The 15015-nt window shown below is 48.9% G+C and overlaps 1 protein-coding gene across 1 annotated transcript; it reads right to left on the reverse strand.

Moving 5' to 3' along the window:
• Window positions 1–10927: 10927 nt before the first annotated feature.
• On the reverse strand, window positions 10928–11353 carry LOC126501596 (60S ribosomal protein L37a-like; the record flags this gene model as incomplete). Its single annotated transcript, XM_050142362.1, has 1 exon — window positions 10928–11353. A coding segment is annotated over one exon (351 nt), but the record flags the coding sequence as incomplete, so codon positions are not given.
• Between the last annotated feature and the right edge of the window lie 3662 nt (window positions 11354–15015).

Consider the following 15015-nt stretch of genomic DNA (forward strand, 5'->3'; position numbering starts at 1 on the left):
ATAAACAAAACTAACACACCTTTACAGTTACAGTAATATTCCTCAGCATAAACAAAACTAACACACCTTTACAGTTACAGTAATATTCCTCAGCATAAACAAAACTAACACACCTTTACAGTTACAGTAATATTCCTCAGCATAAACAAAAGTAACACACCTTTACACAGTTACAGTAATATTCCTCAGGATAAACAAAAGTAACACACCTTTACACAGTTACAGTAATATTCCTCAGGATAAACAAAAGTAACACAGCCTTTGCCTAGTTAAAACAATATTCCACAGCTGTTGCCTTCTCTGACAAGGAACAGGAAGGGTAGAACTACAAAGCACCGCCTGCCACCCCTGACTCTCTGGTCAACTATGGTCTGAGACTCAGCCCTCGACCCCTGAACTGCGCCTTCTGCACCTGAGGTTGGTAGAAGGGGTGCAGCCCACACAGGCACTGCACTGGCGGTGGCCAGGGGCCTTCATGGACCATCTAGTCTCTCTCACCACCATGCTAAGACACAAAGCAGGACGTTCACATGGCTCCATTATACACATACCTAGGCAGAGAACTGAAAGACCTAATTGTAAGTCAGGGTCAAAACTGAAGCGGGACCCACGAGAAAATGGACAGAGATAAAAGACAGCAAGAGACTTAGTAGAAGGAATTTTCTGTCGTGATGCTGGGGCTGGTTAGGCAAACTGAGACCCACAGGGAAAGCCATCAGGAAGGGCAAGCTTGGACACTCATGTTGGAGAATATTACTTTCATGTATGTGACTTTTGTTTATGCTGCATTTGTGTAACTGTGAAGCTGTGTCACTGTGCCTAAAACACTTGATGGTCCTAATAAAGAGATGAACGGCCAATATCTAGGCAGGAGCAAGGACAGGTGGGGCTGGGCAGGCAGAGAGGATAAATAGAAGAACCGAGACCCAAAAAATAAGAGCAACAAGAGAACCAAGAGAGGAGGAAACTAGGGACCAGCCACCCAGCCAGCCATGAAGAAAGTAGTAAAGAAAGGTATACAGAAATAGAGATAAAGATAAAAACCCAGAGGCAAAACAAAGGGTAGTTGGGATAGTTTCAGAAAAGCTGGCAAGAAACAAGCCAAGCTAAGGTGGGGCAATCAAATAATAATAAGCCTCCATGTGAGTGTGATTTATTTGGGAGCTGGGTGGCGGATCTCTCAAAAAGCCAAAAGAGCAAAAACAACACACAATACTCTCGGGCTGGCTGGTGACCCACGCACACAGATGCTTATGGTAGCATCCGTCATGCCATGGGCACCCACTTCTGTTTTCTTCCCCTGGGAAATAGAGTCGTTAATATCTTTAAACCAAATCAAATGAATAGAATTTTAGAGACCCAAAATCAAGCTCATCCTTAAGATTCTGTTCTCTGGAATTGCTTTCGGCATCAAAGTCTGTAGCAGCCAGAGGCAGAACTCGTAGTGTAGATATTAGGAGATGTTATGAGGACGTGAAGGGAGCAATGGTGGAGCTGGCCAGATGTTGTAGGACAATCCTTTTGTACATTGTAAAGATGTGTCTCTGCCTGAGACGTCTTCTGGTTGGTTTGATTAAAAACAGAAACAAAAAAAAAGTGAACAGCCATTAGCTAGGCAAGAGATGATAGGCAGGAGGGATTTCCAGGGAGAGAGGAAGGAAGGCTGGAGAGAAGAATTAGTTGTGGCAGGAGACACCAGTGAGATGCAGAACAAATCAGACATACAGAATGGAAGAGAGATATAAAAAAAAAGCCACATGGCAGAACATAGAAGTTACAAGAGCTAGTTGGGAACGAACCCAACCTAAGGTCAAGCTTTCGTAAGAAGTCTCCGTGTTATTATTTGCGGGCTGACAGTCTGAGGAACATTCCACTACATCTGGGGCAAGTCTCAAAGCTCCAGGGAGGGCTGTCAGGGAGGCAGCTTGAAACTCTCCCGGAGGGTTGGAACTGCTGTGCATACACAAGTTCTTCCTCCCCACAGAAGCCGCGGGGATTCCCACCCAGGTTTGATGCCGTGATCTCACTCAATCTGCTGGCTATGGACTTTAATGGCATCTGTAAATACCTTTGCACAAAGCTACCGTGCTTCTTACGGCTGATTATCAACTTAGGAGATCTAGAATGACTTGGAGATAAACCTCCCTGCAAACCTTCGAGAAAATGTCTAAATGGGGCAACTGGGGTCATGGACTTCCTCTGTGGGCACAAGGGAGCCAGCTGCCAAACTCCTGCCATCGTGATATCGCTGCTACCCTGGACTTTGTCCAGGAACCATGAGCAGCTGCCCGCCCCCTTCCTTAAGTCACTCTATATTTCTGTGACAGCAATAGCAAAAGTAACTATCACACAGAGGATGGGGACACACACCTATAGTCCCAGCTAAGCAAGGATGACTAAGACAAATTCCAGACCAGCCCGGACAACCTGGTGAGAGCAAGGTCGTCTCAACCGTCCTGAATCTTTCTCACACTCATCTAGGTCTGTGGCTAACTAAAGAGTTTGGGAACGCTAGCCGAAGTGGGGATACATGAAAAGAGCATGCCACCTGCTCACAACTATGCTGCGTCCCCTGGTCGGTTCTGTTGTCAATGCGGCACACCTAGGAAGAGGGGACCTCCATGGAAGAATTGCCTCCCTCAGACGGGCATGTCTGTGGGGCTTTTTCTTAATGGCCAATTGATATTGGAAGGCCTGGCTCACTGTGGGTGGTGCCCCTGCTGGACAGGTGGGCTTGGGCTGCACAAGAAAAAGGAACGGAGCAAGCCATGGGCAGCTAGCCAGTGATTAATGTTCCTCCATGGTCTCTGCTTCAGTTCCTGCCTCCAGGTTCCTGCCTCCTGCACCCGTCCTGGATCCCCTCCACGGTGGGCTGTAATCTATACACGAGATAAACCTTTTCCTCCTCCTTTCTTTTGGTCAGTGTTTTATCACTCTATCAGGGAGACCAAACCAGAACACCTTGGTCTGTGCCTCCTCCCTCTGCTCTCCACGAGCACATGGTCTCCAAAACTGCCCCTAGAGGAGCTGGCATCTCAACACTGGAGCAGCCTGTGGGTCTAATTTCAAATCCACCAGCATAAGCAACAGCGAGGGATTTCCTAACTTGAGGTAGACTATAACAAATGAAAGACTTCAAGTGTATAACACAGTACACTTAATAAATGTTCAAGGTTGTTGAACTATCCCCAGAATATTTCTAGCACCCTAAAAAAAAAAAACCAATTGATCCACTTGCTGCTTGGACATTTTTATTTGGGGGGGGGGTTGAGACAGGGTTTCTTTGTAGCTGTAGCTTTGGAGCCTGTTCTGGAACTAGCTCTTATAGACCAGGCTGGCCTCAAACTCACCAAGAGCCACCTGCCTCCCTCCCGAGTGCTGGGATTAAAGGCGTGTGCCACCACCGCCCGGCTTGCTGCTTGGACATTTAAAACCCCACCAGTGCACTTTAAAAGTCACCCATTGGGGCCTGAGATGTCCTATACCTAAATGGCCTTAGGCAGGTAGGGACTGGAACCTTCTAAATGGTGGGGTTGTAGTTGAGTTTGACAGCTTCAACAAGCTCCCAGATACATATCTCAAATCTGCCTGTCCTCTGAAACACACACACACACACACTGGACATAGTTAGATCCCAGAGCTAGGGAGGCAAAGGCAAGTCGATCTCTTTGAATTCAAGGCCAGCCTTGTACAAGTTCCAAACCAGCCAGGGATACCCAGTGATACTCCGGTCCAAAACACAAACACAAATCCCAAACGAAACCAAGTGGAACCGCGCACACTACCTGACGTGGCACCATATCTTGCCACTAGGGGGCAGCCCCGGGGCAGAAACTATATTCATCCTGCTGATCGACAGGGTTATTTCAGACAGTAATAAAGACAATAATTGCCTTATGACCTCAGCATGGCTGCCAGTGAAATTCAAGGATGCGAGATGACTCACACAGCCCAGCCCAGTTGACTGGAGGTGTGGTCAGGCCTGAGGCAGGATGGAGGAGAGGGGGCATGAGCTCACACCCGCCACCCCTGGGAAGGCTTGTGTCTCCAGAAAGGGTCTAAAGAGAAACCACTCTGCTTGCTGCTCCCAGAGATACTTTGTAAAAGAACTGGCCAAATACGTGAGTTCTGATTGAACTTCTGATTGAAATGGAATCCTGCATTCTCCTCAGCTGCCCAAGAAGAGGAAGGGAGGTCAGAACTTCTCATGGGCAGTACCTTGTCTGTCCAATGAGAATCCGAGTCTCTGGAATACGACCAAGGACTCACTCTCAGGTCAAGTTGGGGAACAGAGTCCAGAGTCCGCATCTGGGCTCCTCCAGTCACACTAGGCAAAGCCATTCAGTCACACAGAGGGGGACATGAATTTTCTCTGTGAACTGCTGGAGGCCAGTGTAACAAACCTTGCAGTCAGGAGCCCTTCGAGGGGTCCTGGCCTTGGCCACCACTGTCTCATCCCAGCGGGGCAGGCACTGCACTCCCAGACTGCTGACCATAGGCAGCATTGGAGAGTGTCCCTAGGCCAAGGGAACCGAGTAAGGAGGAGTCAGAGCCAGGCAGAGACCCTGTGACCCGGTTCCCACTATTGTCTCAGTGCCTAGACTGGAGCCTGGTCGCAGGCAGAACGAGACAGACGCATTTATCTCGTGACGAGCGCAAATGCCTGGAAAGGAAAAAGGATTACAGGAGCCAACCACTGTTTTCTCTAGACATGAAATTGAGATTAATCTGTGTGAGGGCGCCTAGAGTCTAAATCAAATGAAAGGGGAATTTATTGATAGCCCCTGCTCGGGCATCATCCCACCCAGGGATCCTCCCCAGCCAGCAGAGAGACTCCATCCCATCCCCTGCCTCACTGTCAGCCTCCCTCATCCTCCATGGTATAAACCACTCTAAGTCCCCTTTAGTATAATACAGATTCCTTCTATCAGTTCTAGTCCCCTAGAGGATCCCAGAATCTGTGACAATCTAATGCTGCCTCGTGGGGGGGGGGCATCATCAGTACAGTTGGGGTGAGAGGGAAGAAAGAAGAAAGATGGGCATCAAGATGGCCGCCCATGAAGGCTCTGCACCCTCCCAGGCATTGTCTCCCAACTACACACAAGGGAGCAGAGATGAGTCAGTGCCCCCTTCCTAGGTACCCAACGGGCAGGCACAGGCTGTGGAGCAGACTCCGCCCAGAGGGAGTTGGTGAAGCAGGGGAGATGAGGCCCAGCCACTGGAAAGTTCATGAACAAACCTTTGGTTCCCTCCCCAGAAGTGAACTTCACTGTGGTAGTGGTTCCTGTGAATTAAGTGCAAGGCTAAAATGAACCTCTAGGTGGCAGCACCAGGACAGTCATTCCAGATCGCCCAGCCAGCCCAAGAGAAGGATGCCAATGGCAGTGGAGGTGTTGGCAATGAATGCCTGGGTTCCTATCCTGGACTGGCCACAGTGGCTCCTTGTTAAGAGAGGCTCATGAGGAAACAAATATAGACTTCCCAGCTAGACTGACTGAAAGCTCAGCCCAGCCACTACCCTCAGACTGGTGGCCATACCTCAAACCTGCAAGCAGGGTTGCGCATAGTGACCCACGCTTTTAATCCCAGGACTTGGGTGACTGAGATAGCAGGACTCCAGGTGTGAGGCTGGCCCGGGCTGTATATCAAGTTTCAGGCTATCCTGGGCTATATAGTGGAACTCTGTCTTAAAACCTACAAACATATCTGTTTGTCCTTGCTTACATAATGGCATCTTTCTGGGTAGGTCATCTCCTTGCGGAGTCCACACAAACCATGGTCTCCATTGAGAGTCAGACAGCCTTGGAATGGCCTTCCTCTTAAACTGGGGTTTAAGGCTGTGGAGACCTTGACATGCTGTGCGGGTACCAACAGTACCCTGTCACCCAGGACTTCCCCGGCTCAGGGCTGCTTCCATTTCCCACAGAGACGGGTCTGCACAGCCATTTAGTCTGTTTTGTGCCCTTTAAGGGAGGTTTTTAGAGAAGAAAACCCTGGTTTAAGAGGAAGGCCATTCCAAGTGGCATGTGGAGATGGCAAAGTTCCTCCTCCCACCCCCTACTCTCCCACCCCCCACCCCCGTGGCTGAGTGAGTCTCAGAGGAATGGCAAAGCCTTCCAGTCCTTGTGTGTGACAGTGACAGTGAGCATAGAAAAATGTGTCCATCACAGCTTTTTCTCTCCGGATGTATGTGGCCTGAAGAGTATTGTGAAACCCGCCTCCTTGATTCAGCTGTATACAGTAATAGCCCAGCCTCCTTGTGTCTTAGTACATGGTAGCCTCACCTCCTTTCCTTGTTTATTTATATACAGTAACCACACCTCCTTGTTTATTTATATGTGGTAGCCCCACCTCCTTGTTTGTTTATATGCAATAGCCCCACTTTCTTGTTTATTTATACACACTAGCCCCGCCTCCTTGTTTATTTGTACACAGTAACCGTGCCTCCGTTTGACCGTTTGTAATAAATGCCCTGAGCTTCTGGGGTGCTGCAGCCTCTCCACCCCAGAGCCCACTCCGCTCAGTCCCAGCTTTCCTGGGTGTCTGTTTCTCTTTCTTTTATTCCCTCACATCCTCAGTTCAGTCCATCCATGGAGTCATGCCAGGCACAGTGAATCTCCACATGCTAGCCTTCATCCCTCCTGAGAAATAATTGTTACTGGAGCTTTACATGGCCTGTGAGGACTGAGCACGGGTCTGCTCTGGTCTGGCCTAACACTCCAACCCCACGGTGTTTGCATAATGTCTCCAAAAGGAAATTTCAGGCGGTACCTGGTTAACCAGCTGAAGGACCTTGGGCAGTGACATTGAGAGCCAGCATTCTGATTCCCTTACTGGCCACTCCACGGGCACAGTTGATCTATGGGTCTTTCCAACAGCCACCGAAGAGAGCAGTGGAAGACCTTACCTCAAGCAAAGATCCTTTCTTTCGCGGTGCCAACTTGGGTGCACCGTGGGATTGGTGACACCAACCCATAGAAGCAAGGGGAGAAGGTTCACTTAACTCTGACATTTCTGCGACTTCCAGCCTTTCTGTTATGAATGCCACAGCGAACACCTCACACACAACTTGGTACTCTTTGATATCACTTCCTCAGGTCACGGTTGTAGGAACACTGTTACCTTGTTAAAGGACATGTGTCCCATGAAGTATATTGTCGTCCCCCCCCCCAGAGACCAGTATAGCTTTCCCAGACACTCTTACCACACCCTTGGAAGCTGGGGATAGGGCAATTCTTAGCCAACAGATGATGTGTTGTGGTCTACCCAGCATGGGCAACCAGAGATCACCTTGCCATTGGATAGTTGCTTGTGTTCAAATCACCATTAACACCCTGCGTTGAAGCAGATTTTTGCTCTTTATTCACTAGTACCCCCGGGACCTGGAGCTGACCTCCAGCTACTGGGGTCAGAGAGTAGGGAGTTGTTGCATTCTGAGGTTGTTAGGGTCCGCCTTGTGAAGCCGGAATGTGGAGGGATGCCTCTCTCAAGAAATTAACAACTTGGGGGCTGGAGAGATGGTTCAGTGGTTAAGGGCATTGGCTGCTCTTCCAGAGGTCCTGAGTTCAATTCCCAGCAACCGCATGGTGGCTCACAACCATCTGTAATGAGATCTGGCGCCCTCCTCTGGCGTGTGGGCATATATGGAGGCAGAATATTGTATACATAATAAATAAATAAATCTTTTTTTTTAAAAAAAAAAGGCTGGAGAGATGGCTCAGAGGTTAAGAGCATTGACTGCTCTTCCAAAGGTCCTGAGTTCAATTCCCAGCAACCACATGGTGCCTCACAACCATCTGTAATGGGGTCTGGTACCCTCTTCTGGCCTGCAGGCATAGACACACAGACAGAATATTATATACATAATAAATAAAAAAAAGAAATGAACAACTTGCTTCAAGGAAAAGGTAAAAATAGATGTCACATTTGACATTTACAGGAGATGGAATAAAATTTCACTAAGAGAGGCAAGTGTGGGCCGACAGAGAAATCAAACCAGATTTCCTTCCATGGGCCCCCACTCCTTTGAGATAGAACCTGGGCATCAGGACCACAGAACAGAAGCCGGCACTTTAGCCACAGACATCCATCCGGCTTAGGGAGAATTTTGAAGGCTGTAATGTTAGAATGCAGCCTCTGCTGGGTCCTCCTCCTCCCATATGCCGATTGGCATCCTACTGGGTCACTGTTTGTGATTCCAGAGCTAGCCCGCTGGCTGGTGCCACCACTCACAGGAGCCTTATGCTGTTCCCCACCCCATCCCCTGCTTCCTCTCCGAGAGCAGGCTGTGAACCTTCCTCATCCTCTGCCGAGTGGGCTCTGATTCTCTTCAGGAACCCTGTTGTGCTATCTCTGGTGTTGGGGCCTGAACTCTCCCCTGGAGCTCCAGCATCGCTGATGCCCCTCTGTCTGTCTGTCCGTGCTGCCAATAACTCTAGTGAACCATTGCCCCATCCTCTTGAAACACCCATCCCTTCCAAAACCTAACTCCAGTGCTACGTGCAGAAATTAATCCTAGGGAAAGCAGATGGATAGCGTGACTGTACAACCCCACCTCCAGTTGGTACGTAGAAATAATTGTCCATTTCCCTCCCAGGGAACCTATAGCCCTGAACATGGTTGTTTGGTTGGTTTTTGTTTTTCAAGACAGGGTTTCTCTGTGTAACAGCCCTGGCTCTCCTGTAACTTGCTCTGTAGACCAGGCTGGCCTCAAACTCATAGAGATCCACCTGCCTCTGCCTTCTGAGTGCTGGTAATTAAAAGCGTGCACCACCACCATCTGGCCCCTACAGGCGAAATAAACCACCCCAAATAAAGGAGGGAGCCCCAAGGAGCAGGGACATCACATGCTGAACAACTGTACTTCTCGAGAAATCAAGTTCAAGCTCAGATTCAGTATCCTCGGCCATTATATCGAGTTCATTTTCCTCCTCCAAATGTCCACCACCCCTGCCTCATCACCTGAGAATTGGCATTTACCAAACAAAAGAAAACTAAATGTCCTCCTTGTCCTGGGGACAATTCCTGGCACACTCAGGATCAATCTCCGACGCTGAAAAGAAGTGTTTTCTGTGTCACCACTTGCCACCAATGTGCAACTGTCCCTGATAGTTCTGGTATTCCTCTCTGCATTCATAGTTACTGTTAGCACGCAGACATTTACTCTGGCCTGCTCTCAGGGACCTAGCGGGACTCGTCATCAACAGCAGCCAAGATGTGACCCTGGAGCTACCCCAGTCACCAAGTAGAGCAACCCTCCCTACGCAGATGCACTATATTCCCTCATAAAAGGCAAGCCCCCCCCCTTTCTTTTCCTTCTGAGCTCATTCAGAGCCGCCCCTCCCCCCAATAAGCCTCCCACCTCAGCTCTTTTGTATGGTGTGAGTTTGTGGCATCTCTTGCCTCTAACCCACGGCTCTGGCTATGGTGTAACACCATGACCAAAGCAAGTTGAGGAGGAATGGGTTTGTTTGGTTGACACTTCCACATTGCTGTTCATTAGAGAAGGAAGTTAGGGCAGAAACTCACTCAAGCAGGGCAGGGCCCTGGAAACAGAAGCTGATACAGAGGCCATGGAGGGGGTGCTGCTTACTGGCTTGCTCCCCATGGCTTGCTCAGCCTGCTTTCTTATAGAACCCAGGACCACCAGCCCAGGGATGGCACCACCCACATTGGGCCCTCCCGCCGTCAGTCAATCACTAGTTAAGAAAATGCCCAGCAGGTTTTCCTACAGCCTGGCCTTATGGGGGCGTTTTCTCACCTGAGGCTCCCTCCTCGGATGCCTTTAGATTGTGTCGCACCGACATGAAATCAGCCAACACAGCTGACCCCTTGTCAACTTGTCACACAAACACATCACTGTTGAGACACAACCCTTCCTTTCTTGCTCATCCCCGAGATCTCAAGTTAGAAATATAAGTAACTTTAAAAATCACGCAGTCTTTAAAAATCCAAACACATTAAAAATTCAGTCTCTTTAAAGGACCCAATCTCTCTTAAGGGCCAACGTCTTTTAAAACCCAAAGTCTCTGCAAAATCAAAATGGAATTAAACTACTTTCTAACTTTACGAGGGAAGAAGTTTAGGAAGTTCGGGGCACAGTCACAAAGCAAAACCAAACACTAAAAGTATAACTAACTCAATGTCCAATACCTGGATTCACTCCCGGTTTTCTGTGTACCTTCTAGGAGCTTGGGTTCCTTCTCCAGCTCTGCCCCCTGCAGCACACACAGCTTGTCCTCCAGGCTCTGGCTGTCGCCACCCAACTGCTGCTGCTGTTCTTGGTGGCCATCCCACGGTCGGTGCTGGGGTCTTCTGCGGCAGCCAGGCTGCGCTCTCACCAATAGCCTCTCACAGGCTCTCCTCATGGTGCCAGCCCTCAATGTCTATGCATGACCCCTTCAGTCCTGAGTCTTCACCTGCCACTGAGGCTGAATCTTCACCAGTGGGCTCTTAGAGTTCCAAGCCTCAGCTGCTTTCCACAACCCCTTCATGCCTTCCAAACCAGTTTCACCTGGGTGACTCTTACACTCACAAGTCCAGCTGCCGGCCTGAGGTCCAATCTTGGTCTTCTATGGGATGAAGCATCTGTGTGCTGACTCTGCGGAAACATGATGCTGGTCGCTTCTGGATCATTGCTAATTTCTCAGTTCCAGACAGCCAGCAGCCAGCAGCCCAGCAAAGCAAATGTTCACTTCAGTAGCTTCAGTGTCTTGTTGATCACAGGTGAATCTTCAGCCCCAGCTAACCAGAACCACAGAATCTTAATTCAAAATAACAAATGGCCCTGATCGAGTCTTTAAGCTTCCCTCTGAAACATCTCAAGCCAAACCTCCATCATCTGCAGTGCCTCAACGTTCTTATCTTCAAAGATCCAACAGAAGAGCTCACCAAACACTGAACACGCACGGCTTTTTTTTTTTTTTTACGTAAATTAACCCATTTATTTAGTTGGCTGTGCACTATTGTAGTTAGTAGGCTTGTGTATCAAATGGTAGCACTTTTACTGGTCTTTCAGTTCCTTCAGTCTTCTGATGGCGGACTTCACTGTGACGGCAGAAGTCATGTTGTAGGTCCAGGCCCCCCCAGCCACTGTCTTCATGCAGGAGCCACAGCGCCAGATGCCAACGGCTCGTCTCTTCATCTTGGTCTTGCCACAGAAGGAGCACGTGTACTTGGCGTGCTGGCTGATTTCAATTTTCTTCACCATTTTCCGGAGGGAGGCACCATAGCGGGTCCCGTATTTCCCGACGATCCCGACCTTCTTGGTGCATTTAGCCACGTCGCCGGAACCTAAGCCCGCAATGGCTATTTTTGCACAAAGTTCCAAAGTCCTTCCACAGTCCTCCCCAAAGCAACACGGTCAGGTCTGCCACAGCCACACCCCACTATCCTCGTCCCAACTCGTTTTAGCCAGAGTTTCTATCGTTGTGATGAAACTCCATGACCCAAGTAACTTGGAGAGGAAAGGGTTGATCTGGCTTAAACTTCCCTATCACTGTTTGTCATTGAAGGGAGTCAGGACAGGAGCTCAAACAGGGTAGGAATCTGGAGGCAGGAGCTGATGCAGAGGTCATGGAGGGGTGCTGCTTACTGGCTTGCTCAACCTGCTTTCTTATAGAACCCAAGACCACCAGCCCAGGGGTGGCCCCACCTCCAATCACTAATTAAGGAGTTACAGGCTTGCTGCAGCCTGATATTATTTTACAGAGGTCTTCCTCAGTCGAGGCTCCCTCCTCTCAGATGGCTTTAGCTCGTGTCAAGTTGACATAAAACTACCCAGCACGCTCCATCTAATTGCTGCTGGGTTGTTTGAGTTTTTCTTTTTGACTCAGAAGACTGGAGTCCATTTCTGTGCTAGCTCAACAAACCCTTGCCTTTCCTCAGTCACACAAAGTCTCAGTATACGTCTGCCTCAGTCCCTCTGTATGGGGGATCAAACCAAGGACTTGGACATGGCAGGAACCCCTCCAATACTGGGCCACACCTCCAGGGCCTGATGTTGTAAGGCAGGATCTCCTTATACCACCCAAGCTGCCCTCAGCTCAGGATGGCCAGTCTCTATCTCTTGATTGTTGGGATTACAGGCAAGCACCCCTACATCAGGTTTTAGGTATATAGCCCCCCCTTTTATAAATTAAATTTCTAAGGAAATTTCAGTTCAAAGAATTAGTTTCACTATAACGTTTTTCAAACAAAATTTCCTTTAGTCATTTCTCTCCCTCTCATTATTACCCACCCTAGCTGCCCCTCCACCGCCAGTGGCCTCTGTTCTTCTTTTCATTCACAGATGGCTTTTTTGCCCGCTCCCTAGTTCTCAACCCCTCACTCCATTCTGGAGCCTCCTACCTACCGATCTAATTTCAGTCTCTGCTCTCCCTCACAATCCTTCATTTGCGTACATGCTCTGATGGGTAGGTCAGCAACGTGACAGAATCCCGTATCGCCTAGGAGACAATATAGGCTTCAAGTCAGCCTCTGGGAAAGACTGTCAGGGGTTATTTTGAATTACGAGCAGGACCTCTTCTGGGTAGGGTATCCTGGACTGTGTAGAACGGAGACAGGAAGCCGAGAACGGGCAAGTACGCACCTCTGTTCCCTCTGACTGTAGCTGGGATGTATAAGCTGCCCCAAACCCAAGCTGCTGTGACTTCCATCACAGTGATGGACTGTGCCTCCATCTGGGAGTGGAAATAAAACTTTCCTTCTCGCGTTGCTTTTGTTGGGGTATTTTATCTCAGCAGCAGGAACAAGAAACTAAGACACAGACACTAAAGGTTAGCATCCCCACGCGAGGATGGCGATACAAGTCTCATCTGAGACACACTTATCTCACGCATATGATGACACTTTCCAGTTTGATCCGTTTCCTGCAAATTCCATTTCTCTTCACAGCTGATATTCCACTGTGTATGGATGGCCCAGTTTCTTCTACTGGTGGACATCTAGGCGGGTTCCTGGCTATTGTGAACAGAGCAGCAAGGAACCGCACTGCAAGTGTCTCTGAGGTAGGCTAGAGAAGCCTTTGGGTACCAAAAATGACACAGCTGGGCTCGATGGTAGTTCTACTTCCCATTTTCTGGGGGAAATCATCACACTGATCCCCATAGTGGTCACACTGGTTCACACTCCCACCAGCAGCGAACAAGGACCCCACCACCTTTGCAGTCATTTCTTGATCTTATCTACTCCACGGAGGCGGGGGAGATGGAATCTCTAAGGGGTTTTCATTTGAATTTCGCTGATGGCTAAGGCTACTTAACATTTTGAAAAATATTGGCCATTTCTGTTTCTTCTTTTGAGAGCTGTCTGTTCATTCCATTAGCCACTCATTGATTGGCAGGTATGTGTGTGTGTACACACACACACACACCATAGAATTAACTCCTTGTCTGGAGCATACATGGCAAAGACTTTTTTTTTTCTTGTTCAAGAGGCTGTCTGGGGGCTGGAGAGATGACTCAGTGGTTAAGAGCACTGGCTGCTCTTCCAGAGCTCTGAAGTTCAATTCCCAGCAATCACATGATGGCTCACAATCATCTGTAATGAGATCTGGCGCCCTCTTCTGGCCTGCAGGCAGACATGCAGACAGGACACTACACATAATAAACTTTAAAAAAAAAAAAGGCTGTCTGTTCATTCTGCTGATAGTTCTCGTTGATGTGCAGAGACTTTTCAATTTCATGCACCCCATCTGTTGATTTTTAGGTCTATGCCCTGTGCTGCTGGCATTCTCTGGAAAGTTCTCACCTACACCTGTAATTTCCAGGTCATTCCTTATGCTCATTGCTTCTTTCCCCCTTTCTTGTGCACACCCCTGGTTCAGCATTTCAGGTTTTAAAGGAAGGCTTGTTAGTTTTAGGAGGATTGGCCTAATGGACAGTTCGTTCTATAGAGGTGTGCCATTGTTACGTCAGCTCAGGATTGATCAGCTTGCAAACGTACGTGATGTGGTAAGATCGGGTTCCGTGTCAGGCTGGGGTTTGGGTTTTAGAAGCTACAGAGTAACTAACGTCTCCCAAATACAGTGCCTGGTGTGGTACCAGGTGTGGTACCAGGTGTGGGACCCAACCACAACAGGACCTTCTCAGTCCCAGTCTCGGTCGTTTACCCTAAGGCGATACCCAGTTGCGAGGAAGACCACGAACTGAGACCACCCAGGCACCGCCCAGGAACAGACCATCCAAAGGAAATTCCTAATGTTCTAACCATTGTAGATAGGATCACCTGCCAGCACACATCCATCACTTTTCATCAGGACCCCCCCAGACAAATGTCAGCCAATCACGGGTCCTGAACCTTAGAAATCCCTCACCACAACCTCGGCTATTATAAAAAAAACAAACAAACAAAAAAACAAACAAACAAACAAACAAAAAAAACCACCCCAGCTGAGCTTGGGGCTCTCTGATCCTGCCAATGCGTTGGACGCAAGGAGAGTCCGAATTTGAACTTGAGTAAGAATAAAGGCTCTTTGTTTTTACAAACAGGACTTGGTCTCCTAGTTGGATTTGGGGGGACTCCACGATCGATCTGGGTGTTAACACCAGGCAGGCAAGCCCCAAAGCTCGTGAAACAGACGCTGTCCGTACTCATTTCCCAGCTAAGGAAGAGAAGCTGGGGCTTGCACTCTCCTTCCGGCCCCAGGAAACCGCGGTCCTAAACCTGCTCCGGAATAAGCATGTCACCATTGGTGCTGGCAGCCCCAGTAGGTCGCAGATGCTGCCAGCCACGGTCTCCAAGGCAGACAAGGCTCCCCAGAGCCTCTTTGCTGCAAATGCATGAGCTGTTTTAAGGAAGACAACGATGAAAGGAAAACAAAGCCGCCGTTGAAAACAAAAATGTCCTTGGTGACCGTCAGCTCTTGACTTTCAGAGCATCAAGAGTGACTCAAGCGTCCCCAGGGAGTAAAACCTCCCATGCTGATTCCGGTTCTTGTTGTCCTGTGTTCCGATTTCCGTTTGAATGACTTCTTTCCTGTCCAAATAAATATTCCAGCATAAATTTCCAAAGGAG

Source organism: Alexandromys fortis, unplaced genomic scaffold (genome assembly GCF_014885135.2).
Source record: "Alexandromys fortis isolate MF-2015 unplaced genomic scaffold, M_Fortis_MF-2015_v1.1 scaffold_9, whole genome shotgun sequence".
Classification (NCBI taxonomy): domain Eukaryota; kingdom Metazoa; phylum Chordata; class Mammalia; order Rodentia; family Cricetidae; genus Alexandromys; species Alexandromys fortis.